The sequence below is a fragment of the Cervus elaphus genome, chromosome 29, assembly GCF_910594005.1.
Source record: "Cervus elaphus chromosome 29, mCerEla1.1, whole genome shotgun sequence".
Lineage (NCBI taxonomy): Eukaryota > Metazoa > Chordata > Mammalia > Artiodactyla > Cervidae > Cervus > Cervus elaphus.
Window position 1 is genome coordinate 42,830,532 of NC_057843.1, and position 13,117 is coordinate 42,843,648.

A 13,117-nucleotide genomic window follows, 5' to 3' on the forward strand; every position below is an offset into this window, starting at 1 on the left:
GAATCTTCTCCAACACCACAGTTCAAAAGCATCAGTTCTTCTGCGCTCAGCTTTCTTTATAGTCCAACTCTCACATCCATACATGACCACTGGAAAAACCATAGCCTTGACTAGATGGACCTTTGTTGACAAAGTAATATCTCTGCTTTTTAATATGCTGTCTATGTTGGTCATAACTTTCCTTCCAAGGAGTAAACGTCTTTTAGTTTCATGGCTGCAGTCACCATCTGCAGTGAAATTTGGAGCCCAGAAAAATAAAGTCTGACACTGTTTCCCCATCTATTTGCCATGAAGTGATGGGACTGGATACCATGATCTTAGTGTTCTGAATGTTGAGCTTTAAGCCAACTTTTTCACTCTCCTCTTCCACTTTCATCAAGAGGCTCTTTATTTCTTCTTCACTTTCTGCCATAAGGGTGGTGTCATCTGCATATCTGAGGTTATTAATATTTCTCCCAGCAATCTTGATTCCAGCTTGTGCTTCCTCCAGCCCAACCTTTCTCATGATGTACTCTGCATATAAGTTAAATAAGCAGGGTGACAATATACATCCTTGACGTACTCCTTTTCCTATTTGGAACCAGTCCGTTGTTCCATGTCCAGTCTAACTGTTGCTTCCTGACCTGCATACAGGTTTCTCAAGAGGTACGTCAGATGATCTGGTATTCCCATCTCCTTCAGAATTTTCCACAGTTTATTGTGATCCACACAGTCAGAGGCTTTGGCATAGTCAATAAAGCAGAAATAGATGTTTTTCTGGAACTCTCTTGCTTTTTTGATGATCCAACAGATGTTGGCAATTTGATCTCTGGTTCCTCTGCCTTTTCTAAAACCAACTTGAACATCTGGAAGTTCACAGTTCACATATTGCTGGAGCCTGGCTTGGAAAATTTTGAGCATTACTTTACTAGCGTGTGAGATGAGTGCAATTGTGCGGTAGTTTGAGCATTCTTTGGCATTGCCTTTCCTTGGGATTGGAATGAAAATTGACCTTTTCCAGTTCTGAGGCCACTGCTGAGTTTTCCAAATTTGCTGGAATATTGAGTGCAGCACTTTTACAGCATCTTCTTTGAGGATTTGAAATAGCTCAACTGGAATTCCATCACCTCCACTAACTTTGTTTGTAGTAATGCTTCCTAACGCCACTTGACTTCACATTCCAGCATGTCTGGCTCTACGTGAGTGTGAGTGGTCACACCATCATGATTTTCTGGGTCATGAAGATCTTTTTTTGTACAGTTCTTCTGTGTAATCTTGCCACCTGTTCTTAATATCTTCTGCTTTTGTTAGGTCCATACCATTTCTGTTCTTTATTGAGCCCATCTTTGCATGAAGTGTTCCCTTGTTATCTCTAATTTTCTTGAAGAGATCTCTAGTCTTTCCCATTCTGTTTACTTCCTCTATTTCTTTGCACTGATCACTGAGGAAGGCTTTCTTATCTCTCCTTGCTATTCTTTGGAACTCTGCATTCAAATGGGTATATTTTTCCTTTTCTCCTTTGCTTTTCGCTTCTCTTCGTTTCACAGCTATTTGTAAGGCCTCCTCAGACAACCATTTTGCTTTTTTGCACTTCTTTTCTTGGGGATGGTCTTGATTCCTGTCTCCTGTACAGTGTCACAAACCTCCGTCCATAGTTCATCAGGCACTCTGTCTATCAGATCTAGTCCCTTAAATCTATTTCTCACTTCTGCTAAATAGTCATAAGGGATTTGATTTAGGTCATACCTGAATGGTCTAGTGGTTTTTTCCACTATATTCAATTTAAGTCTGAATTTTGCAATAAGGAGCTCATGATCTCAGCCACAGTCAGCTCCTGGTCTTGTTTTTGCTGATTGTATAGAGCTTCTCCATCTTTGGCTGCAAAGAATATAATCAGTCTGATTTCGGTGTTGCCCATCTGGTGATGTCCATGTGTAGAGTCTTCTCTTATGTTGTTTGAAGAGGGTGTTTTCTATGACCAGTGCATTCTCTTAGGCAAAACTCTATTAGCCTTTGCCTTGCTTCATTCTGTACTCCAAGGCCAAATTTGCCTGTTACTCCAGCTGTTTCTTGACTTCCTACTTTTGCATTCCAGTCCTCTATAATGAAAAGGACATCTTTTTTGGCTGTTAGTCCTAAAAGGTCTTGTTAGGTCTTCATAAAACTGTTCAACTTCAGGCTGGTTGTATTCCACAAAAATATAACTTTGGGCTGGTTATATTCCACAGAAAAGGCTCTTTCTGTTTCTTGCCTTAGCATTATCTGACCTAGAGGGAAGAGAGTTTCTCTTCCCATAGAGTTTGAAAATGGTTTCTGGATTTGAGCCTCACTGCCTAGCTTTTACCATGTGTTCATCTCTGAATCAGTCACTCTGGTTGAGGGATGGAGGATACTGATTTGCAGACCTAGGTCACCTCCCTAGTCTTGGGGGAAGTAGGATTTAGCCACACTCAGATTCCATGAACTGAGATGGAAAAAGGATTGGTTCTCTAAAGAAGACCCAAAATACTGATATCAGAGGAAAGGAAAAAGGGTGCTGTGCAGGCAAAATCAAAGTGTGTTCACTGTTTGTGGTTTGTATTCTATTAGTTGAAAATAAATGGAAAGCGGTACTTTTATATATTTCAGCCAACAGGATTACATGCTTGTCCCCAAATGTGCTGTATGTTCTACCTCAGGCTCCATTCCCTTGCTCACAGTGTTCTTTTCATTTGGATAGCATCCTTACTCCTGTCAAATTTATATTCTTCCATGTTCTCCCAGAAATGCTGCTCCATTTTGAAGCCTTGCCTATGGTCATTGCTCTTTTAAACTGTTGGATTTCATTGTTTAATAAATACATTATACATCGAATTCAACTAGTCTTACAAGTCCAGTCACTCACCTGCAGATCTGACTCATCCCACTGCCAGACTGAGGGCCCAAACTGAGAGCACTTTGTGTCCCTGGATGCCCTCCATTCTTCACGTAAGAGTTCTGTGTTAGGCACTCCATGAATGTGTGTTGAACTGGAAAAGACAACTCCTTAGCATTTATTTTGTAAAATGTACTTAGTTGTATATGCTTCAGTGGTTGGCAGTGTTTAATTATACACTTGGCAAAGTTAAAACAGCTGTAGAGACAAAGAACATCGCTAGAGCCTTTAAGTGCTTTTGCATATATTTAACTAATGCTTTTAATATAAAAAGTAACAGCCCATGAATTATTATTAGGTAGTTGATTGCTTTTTGGCAGTATTTTAGGAAAGTTTTGGAGAAAAATTTCATGCAACTGGTTACTGAATGCAACTTCTATATGCCTAACATAGTCACTGGCACATAGATGCTAAATGAGTAGTAGTTGAAGTAACCATTATTCTGTGCTTGAAAAAACTTGTAGAATTTATCTTTTTTTTTTCTTGTGCTATGAAGTAGACATCTTCTTCTAAGAAGAACAAAACATCCTTGAGGGAGGAGTTCTGTAAAGATCTCACATTGCTGTGTATCTTTTTTAAGTAATGGGACCCTATGTGAGAAAAGTTCTGTGTGATGAGCTGGGGGCCCCAGCCAATTCTGCAATCAACTGTGTTCCCCTGGAAGATTTTGGAGGGCAGCATCCTGACCCCAACCTGACATATGCAACCACCCTTCTGGAAGCTATGAAAGGAGGGGAATATGGATTTGGAGCTGCGTTTGATGCTGATGGGGTAAGGAGGAAGGCTTTCTGCCTGCTGATCGTTTTGCTATATAATGAGCCAAACACTGGAAACCAGAGAATTGTTGAATACCTCTGGGGCTGACACGTAAGGGGCATATGAACGCTAACTGGCTCTGCATCTGCCCTTCTACTTAATGGCCTAGTACTGCATGTAAATAGCCATTACTTTTCTTTTTCCAAGTAGCAGTATGTTATAAAGAGGTTATTTCTTTTAAAAAATTCATGCAATACATCTTTATTTATGACTGATCTTGTTGAAATCACCATGTTAAGAAAACAGCTATTTTAGTAATAATCTCTGTTCTCCATTATGTTTGGGAGAAGTGTGAATGAAGAATGTAGAGGCTACTAAAGCCTGAGGAAGTCATCCATATTTCAACAGGTCAGATATTTTCCTAGCAGTGTCAAGATCCTGGGCCCTGCAATATTCAGGGATTTTAGTTTCCCATGCCCTCTTTGGCCTCCTTCAAGTGGTTTTCCATTGTTTAAATCTGAGGATGGCAGTAAAGTGCCTGGTGGTGATGATGGGAATGGACTGCTAGCAGCAGATGCCTTTGCCTGAACATTTTCACACATTCTTTCCCACAGGACCGTTACATGATCCTAGGCCAAAATGGCTTCTTTGTGAGCCCTTCCGACTCCTTGGCCATCATTGCCGCCAACCTCTCTTGCATTCCATATTTCCGTCAGATGGGAGTCCGAGGGTTTGGAAGGAGTATGCCCACCAGCACCGCCCTCGACAGGTAAGCAGAATGTCACCGTGAAAAACTTCATGACAGGCCCCTGATGTCATTGTTCCTTCTGCTGGTAGCTCTCACTCATTCTCCCTCGCACTTTGGGAACTTGTTGAATTTAGAGATGTGGGAATTTAAAGACATGATATAGTTAATAGAAGTGTGAAAAATCAGGTGGCCTGAACTGGGTTCTGCTACATCTTAGCTCTCAGGAACTTGGGAGACTTATTTGATTTCTGTGTCTCTGTTTTCTTATCTTTAAAATGAGCATGATAATAGTATCATCCTTACATGGATTGTATGAGGTAGGAATGAGGTAATTCTTATAAATCATGTAACAGAATGCGTGGTTCATAGTAAATACATAAATGGTAAGAAAACTTACTAAATATGTAAGCAAGGTAGAAAGAACATGAGTCTTAGGATCAGATAATATTATTTTAAAATGCTCACTTGTCTCAGGCTTCCCTGGTAGCTCAGCTGGTAAAGAATCTGCCTGCAATCCAGGAGACCCCAGTTTGATTCCTGGGTTGAGAAGATCCCCTGGGGAAGGGATAGACAACCCAATCCAGTATTCTGGCCTGGAGAATTTCATGGACAGAGGAACCTGGCAGGCTACAGTCCATGGGATTGCAAAGAGTCAGACACGACTGAGCAACTTTTACTATATCATCATTAGTTCTATAAAAACAGGGAAGATAAGTTTGTTGTGAGAATGAAGCGAGATACACATGGAAAATGCTCAACAGGAGACTCAGTAGATAACAGTCTAAAGTTTCTTACCCTGGCCCTATCCACCCATCTTTTAGCTTATCTTTAGGAAACAGTGAATTTCAGAGTCTAATATTTTCAAGCAATGTATTATTGTGGAAGCAGTATTTGTTCATGCTGGAAAGTTAAAAAACACAGAAAACGAGGAAAATGTAAGCGACTCTGCCTGAGCTGCTTATGTTAATTGATAAATGTATATTCCCTACTGAATCTCTTTATATACATATATAATATATATGCGTAGCTATAAATCATATATAACATACATAATATAATATGTGTAATATATATTTGCCTTTTTGTGAAACCAAAAAGAGATCTGAAAGTACATACTGCCTTGTAACATTTTTTTCCCATCAACAATCTCCAACTTTGTCTTAATTCAGTTTTATATCATCTAAAATCAAGATCATATTCAAATTTCCCCTGAGTGTCCCTGGAGTGTCTTTAACGGATGGTTTTGCCCAAAGCAGCATCCTGTCTAACATCATACATTGCATCTGGTTGTCACATCTCTTAAGTCTTTTAGAATCTAGCACAAGCCTTTTCTCTTTTAGTTAATGATACTGATTTTTGAGGAGACCAGACCAGTTGTCCTGCAGAATCTCATCTTCTGGATGGTGAAGTTATTTCCTCATGGTGTTACCATTCATTCAATCATTCCTGAAGTAAATTTTATATGAAGTGAATTGAGTTACTCTTAAGGGTACAATTCAATGAGTTTTGGAAAAGGTATACATCTGGGTGACAACCAATGAAAATAAGATATAGGACATTCCTATCACCCCCCAAAGTTCCTCCTTCCAATGCCCAGTTGTTGTAATTTCTTCTGCCATATTTAGGCTTTGCCTGTTCTTGAGCTTCACAAAAATAGAATCATATACTATATATTTATTACTAGTTTTTTCATTTAATATGTATTTTTTTATTCATCTGCATTCACTGAATTTGTAACTAGTTCATTCCCCTATGTTTCAGTATAGTATATCAATGTATGAATATATCACAATTTATTTTTCCAGTATCCTGTTGATGAACATTTGGGTTGTTTTCAGTTATTAGATACTATAAATCATGCCATTATAAGCATTCTTACACGTGTCTTTTTGTGTATACATCTACATTCTTCAGTTAACATCCAGGAGTAGAATGCTGCATGTAGGATAGATGTATGTTTAATTTAACAAGAAACTGCCAAACTGTTTTCCATTTTATACTCTTATTTGCAACGTGTGAGACTTCTAGTAACTTTATATCTTCAATAACATTTGGTGTTTTCTGTCTTTTTTATTTTAACCAGTCTAGTGAGTGCAAAATAGTGTTTCATTTTGGTTTAAATTTGTATTGTTCTAGTGATGTTGAGCTCATTTTCATATGCTTATTGTCCATTTGTGAACTTCTTTGTTATGTACCTGTTTGAAATGTATTTGCTCAGTTGAAGGCGCATTGTTTGTCTTTTTGTTGATTTAGAGAAGTTCTTTATATATTCTTGGTAATAAGTTTTTTTTTTGGCCATGCTGCCAGCTTGTGGGATCTTAGTTCCCTGACCAAGGATTGAACCCAGGTCCTCAGCAGTGAGAGGCCTAACCACTGGTCTGCCAGGGAATATCCTGGATAATAAGTCTTTTGTCAGATATATGTATTACAAATATTTTCTCCATGCCTGTCACTTCCTCATTCAAATACTTAATTGTGTCTTTTGATGAGCGTGAGTTTTAAATTTTGACAGTGTCCAATTCTTTTTCTTGTATAATTGTGTGCTTAGTCACTCAGTTGTGTCCGACTCTTCGCAACCCCATGGACTGTAGCCCACCAGGCTCCTCTGTCCATGGGGATTCTCCAGGCAAGAATACTGGAGCAGGTTGCCATGCCCGCCTCCAGAGGATTTTCCCAACCCAGGGATCAAACCCAGGTCTCCCGAATTGCAGGTGATTTTTTACTGTCTGAGCCATCAGGGAAGCCCAAGAATACTGGAGTGGGGAGCCGATCCCTTCTCCAGGGGATCTTCCCAACCCAGGAATCAGAGCAGGGTCTTCTGCATTGCAGGCAGATCCTTTACCAGCTGAGCTACCAGGGAAGCCCTCATATAAATAATATATACTTTCTTATCCTCAAGAAATCTTTGCTTACCCAAAGGTCAAAAAGATGTTTTTTCCTATCCTTACTTCTAGAATCATTGTCATTTTAATTTTGCATTTAAGTCTTTGATGATTTTGAATTAATTTTTCTGTGGGTTATAAGGCAGGGGTTGAGGCTTGTTTTTTCCCTATATGCAACTGTTATTGAAAAGAATTTACCTTTCCCTTGATGTGTTTGTTAAAAATCAGTTGACCATATATATGTGGGTCTGTTTCAAGATTATCCCTTCTGCTCCATTGATCTATTGTCTATCCCTATGCCAATATTTCCTTGTCTTGATTATTGAAGTTTTAAAGTAGTTGGTTAAGTCAAATGACCCCCCCCAACTCTTATTTCTTTTCTCTTCATATAGAAAAAATTATATATCTAATGTCCTTTGCATTTCTATATACATTTTAGAATCAACTTGTTATTTTCTACTAGGGCCTATTGCAATTTTGATTGAAAATGTGTTGAATCCACAGAGCAATTCTGGAAGAATTGCATTTCAATAATACTGAGATTTCTAGTCCAGGAATGTGATATATCTCTTATTTTATTTAGTTTTCTTTAATTTCTCTTACATACTTTGTAGGCTAGTTTCTCTTCCGGATATTTTGTAGTTTAGCGTGGAAATCTTTACAATTTTTGTCAAATTGATTCATGAGTACTTTGTATATTTTGATGCTAATGCAAATGGAATAGTTTTATAAGGTTAATTTTCCAGTTGTTTGCCGCTAGTAATTAGAAATATAATTGATTTCTGTAAATTGATCTTTTATTCCTCCACCAGTACGGAGATGAATCAGATGCCTTTTGGATGCCGCCCCCTATGTTACTTCTTTCCCTCAGGTGATATTGATGTCAAATCTGTGATAATGAAGCAACCACAGTTTAAAATTCTTGCCTAGCAGCTCCAAAGGGTGGGATGTGTAATTCCATTCTTCCCCCTTTATCTTGGTTTATATCTTTCCTTTTAAAAAAAAAAAAGACATGAACTACTTCCCTGGTGTCTCAGACGATAAAGCGTCTGCCTACAATGCGGGAGACCGCAGTTCAATCCCCAGGTCGAGAAGGTCACCTGGAGAAGGAAATGGCAACCCACTCCAGTATTCTTGCTTGGGAAATCCCATGGGTGGATGAACTTGGTAGGCTACAGTCCATGGGGTTGCAAAGAGTTGGACAAGACTGAGTGACTTCACTTCACTTAAAAAAAAAAATCAGCAAAACTGTAGAAAGCAAAGCAAAAACCAGACTGTCTCTAGAAATGGAAAACTCAGAGTCACAGAGGATCCTGAGTTCTATGTAGGTTACTTAATATTCTGGGAGGATATATAAGGTGGCTTAGTGGTTGGTAAAGAATCCGCCTACCAGTACAGGAGACTTGGGAGAAATATGAGTTCAATCACTGTGTCAGAAAGATCCCCTGGAAGAGGAAATGGCAACCCACTCCAGTATTCTCTCCTAGAGAATCACATGGACAGAGGAACATGACAGGCTGCTGTCCATGGGGTCACAAAGGGTCAGAAAGACCCAGCAACTGAGCATGCATGCACACTTATACATAATCTTACAATTTAGAAAGAACTTTCATTAACTTGAACTCACTTGATCTTTGCAATAATTTAGAAAGGTACTTGGGTAGACATTAGTCTCAGCATATTAAAGATGCTGAACCAATTATCAGAGAGATTAAGTGACTCACACAAGGTTACACAGCTAATAAGAAAGTGACCTGGAATTTGAAACTATTGCATCTGCCTAGTAACTACAACTTAATCAGGATGGTTTCTGAGAAACCAGTTGCGAATATTGCTCAGCTCTCCCATGGGGTAGTCAGCAGCTTCCCAAACCCTGGCCGGGAGGGACCAGTTTCATTCTGACAACACAACCCATCTGTGCTGTTTTCTTATGGAAATTTCCCAGTTGTTCTTGGTTTCAGTTTATCCCTCCTTCCTGATGAATCTCTGTTTCAGTCAGAAACCAGAAGCCTTGCTTAGAAAGTTCACAGAGGACCTGTTCTGATATGTAAGTGACCGTTTAAAAGGATTATTCATGCTTGCTGGTTGGGATTCAGAATTCTGTGGGCTCTGAAGTGGTGATTTGTTTTGGGTATTTGATCTCTTGTGGAGTCCCTGGTGGATTCTCATGATAGACACTTTATAAGTTTCTTCTTTGTGAAAGAAATGCTGCCTCAAAATGTTATCTTGTCAGTAGTTTCCTACTTAGGTTATTTTTTAGTTAATAAAATCATAGGAATGTGCCCCTAAATGCCAGACCCTGGAAGAAAGACAGCGAAGTAACTGAGACACATTCAATGGTGCACTTGCCCAAACTCCTGGGATTGCAGAATAAAGGAGGCCTGCACCCTTGATGCTGATGAATTATTCAGACAGACTTCCATTGTTTCATGGATAATTGTTGTTCCCTGAGGGAAGACTTTCAGTATCTTTTATTTCTACTCTTACAGTATCACTGGGACAAGGATTGCATTTACCCCAGAATAATACCGTTTCAGCCTTGAAAATGGCATTCTTTTGGGCTTTGTCATTCTAAATGTGTCTGATTTGTGGTTACAGATGAATCTGTGTTGCTGAAATCATTTTGGTTCAAATTATTTGAGAAGTAAAGCACATTAGAAGTATATTTGTGGCCCAAGATTTATCTCTACTCCTTGAGGCGGTATTAGATAATCCCCTGTGTTATCTTCCTTCAGTAATACTTATGAAGCACCCATCTGTGCGTGGTCCTGTGCTGAATGCTGTGTTAAGCAAGGCAAACGCATGCAGACATGAACTCTCCTCATTCAGAAATATTTAAAGCCTCAATCAAGGCTAGCATCCTAGTATACACTGCAAGGGAGCCATATCTAGAAAGTATGTTTTGATTACAGGGAGGCGATATGAGGTCCACCACCCATAAACATGATGGAAAAGGGAATTAGGACTCTTCTACTCTCTTTTTGCTTTTTGTGCCACTCCTGTTGTTCTCTATTTATTCACTCAAGAAATATTTATTAAGGGCCTTCTATATCCTAGGCAATTGTCCCTTGCCCTGATGGAACTTACTGTCTGATGCAGAAGATGAATAATAACAAGTAAAGAAAAAGCATATAAACACATATTGTAATGCATGTTCAGGGGAAATGAACTTGGTATAGTAATAATTGGCAAGTGTGGAACATCCTCCTTGGTAATATAGATAATGGACTTTCTGAGGAGTTTATGGGTAGGACCAAAGACTAGAAACATGCAGGTAGACCTGGCTTTGATGCTGACATTAGAAATGGCCCATAGCACATGTGAAAATGCTTATTTTTTCAGAATATAGTCTACAGCTATTTGTTGCCAATCCCCGACCTAAAATATGTACTGTAGCTTTATCTTGAACATATCCAGTTGGTCATTGGAATCTAGACAGTGTTAATCCAGCAAGTATGCAGCATCTACTTATCTATGATGAACTTGGTCCTTGTTACACACTTTAGATCTGTGTTATTTTGTCTCCAAGATCAATCAGGATGCACAGTGGTAAGGGAGAGAGAGTATTGTGAGCTAATATGTAATTATCCAGTCTCCCATACATCCATTGTGCTATAGAGTAATAGGAATTATTTTGCCCTAGCATATAAATATGTTCAAGTATAACTTATATTAAAACAGAAAAGAGAGAAAAAGCTCTTTATAATAGTAGTTATTGCCCTAAAACCACCCATAGCTGTTTAATTCATGGTCAAGGGAGAACGGAAATGGCACCATCAAAAGAGTTTGCTAAAAAGAATTTAGTAATAGTAGCTTTAATAACCTGGTCTACAGAAGTATGAACGAAGATAATGAAGGAAACAAACAAAAAAAAAAAAGCAAGAAGTGATAGAGAGGCATCTCAGGACTCACAGTATCAGAAAGCTAGTAATCCCCCAGGACTGAAGAGTCAGGGAGGGATTGGGTAACCATAGCTGAGGAGATTTGAAGTTGTCAGGACTGATCTTGTCAGGGAGGTATAAATACCCTAACTTCTCTCTTTTCCCACCCTTCAATCTCTTGCTGATGCCTCCTCTTGACCAAACCCCACAGGAAGCCAGGGGGCAGCCCTTGCAGCTCAGCCTCCTAGGGAAGCTGACAGGGCAGAGGTGGGTGTTGAATGGAATGGCGGGCTCTCGGGTGGAAGGGGGCAAACCAGGAACAGCCAGCACAATGGCCAGTCTTTTTGGTAATCTCTGCCTGCTTGTCTCCCAGTCTCATCCTCTCCCCAGTTTTTTGGACCTCAGGTGTAGCCAGCTGAGTTAATCATGCTCATCATTGAGCAGTCCTTTCATAGTGTGTCCAGTGGGAGACTCATTTCTTATTATTAAAAATTTAACATACTTCTCTTTTCTTTGATTACCCTCCTCCCAGAGACAATTGCAAATGTGTATTTGTTGGGTATCCTTTTGTTTGCGTGTGTTGTTTTATTTGCATGTACTTCAGATGATTGTGACTAGTACTATAAATAGACTGTATTTGCTTTCTTACTCTTTTCCACTAAAGACTTTGTGTTAAGATCCTCTCAGTGCCTCAGTGTGCATGTAGAGTGTTGCTTCTGACTACTGCAGAGTAGTCCATGGTCTGCATCCACAGGTTACTTCCATTCCTGCTCCTCTGAACACTCAGGCTGTCTCTCACCTCCCGCATCAGTGAATGATGCTTCATAGCCCCCTTGGGGTTTATGTGAGAGTTTCTTCGACATGTGTATCCAAGAGGAGAATTGTTGGGTCAGAAGCACTGTGTATACTTAATTTGACCAAATCCTGTGTTAGATTGTACTTCACTAGGCTGCTTCCCCTGCTAGTTTCTGCATCTTCAAGTCCAGACCTATATTTTATTGACCAATGGAAGAGTCAATGACCAATGGAAGAGATAGAGAGTAATATACCATTGCTGTACTAAATTTTCATTTCTCATATTGCTAATGAACATCTCTTCAGATGCTTGAGATTTGGGGGTTTCCTTTTTATTAAGTCTCTGTTCCTATCCTTTGCCTGACTTTGTATTTAGGATTTTCTCCCCTTTTTTGATGGATTTCCATGAGCTCATTGTACATTCTATATATTTGTTGCTGTTGTTGAGTTGCTAAGTTGTGTCTGACTCTTTTGTGACCCCATGGACAGTTGCCCACCAGGCTCCTCTGTCCATGGGATTTCCCAGGCAAGAATACTGGAATGGGTTGCCATTTCTTTCTCCAGGGTATCTTGCCAACCCAGGGATCAAGCCTGCATCTCCTGCTCAGCAGGCAGATTCTTTCCCACTGAGCCACCTGGGAAGCACCCTTACAGTTTCCCAAATTTGATGACCTCTCACACTGATGTACCTTTGCATATCCTGTTCTCTTTCCTTAAAATGTGTTCCCCTCACCTTGTCCCACTGCCTACTTTGTTCTTCCTGATCTTTCAAGACTTAAGTCAGCATCACCTTCTTAGTAGTACTCTTTTGATGTCATGTTTCTCCATCCAAAGGAGTACATAGAACTTACTCTTCAGCGGTCCCTTTATCACAGTTATCACAGACATTAAAAATGTGTTTGTCTGTTTCCTAATGTCCTGTAAATCCTCCACAAGCAAAGTTTTTGGCCAGTGCCTGGCATAGGGTAGGTTCTCAAAAACGCTTACCAAATGAATGAATGAGATTTTTTTCTTTTTTGGAATATTTTTTATTTGGGAGAAAAAGTAGCTTGAGCTCCACAGATCTAATCACATAATTCCAAAAGTTAACTGCCATGATATATAAACAAGCTTCTTTGAACTTTTTTACAAAATAAATTTGTCAATTTATTGATTGCAAAGG

General features: G+C 39.4%; 1 protein-coding gene across 1 annotated transcript in view; it reads left to right on the plus strand.

Annotated features, from left to right (window-relative positions):
• Positions 1-13,117, plus strand: part of PGM5 (phosphoglucomutase 5) — a 188,012-nt gene that overhangs the window by 36,478 nt on the left and 138,417 nt on the right. Inside the window, exons 5-6 of the mRNA XM_043891057.1 lie at positions 3,474-3,664; positions 4,264-4,418. Coding sequence (XP_043746992.1) covers positions 3,474-3,664; positions 4,264-4,418 — 346 coding nt within the window. The remainder of the gene's footprint in view (positions 1-3,473; positions 3,665-4,263; positions 4,419-13,117) is intronic.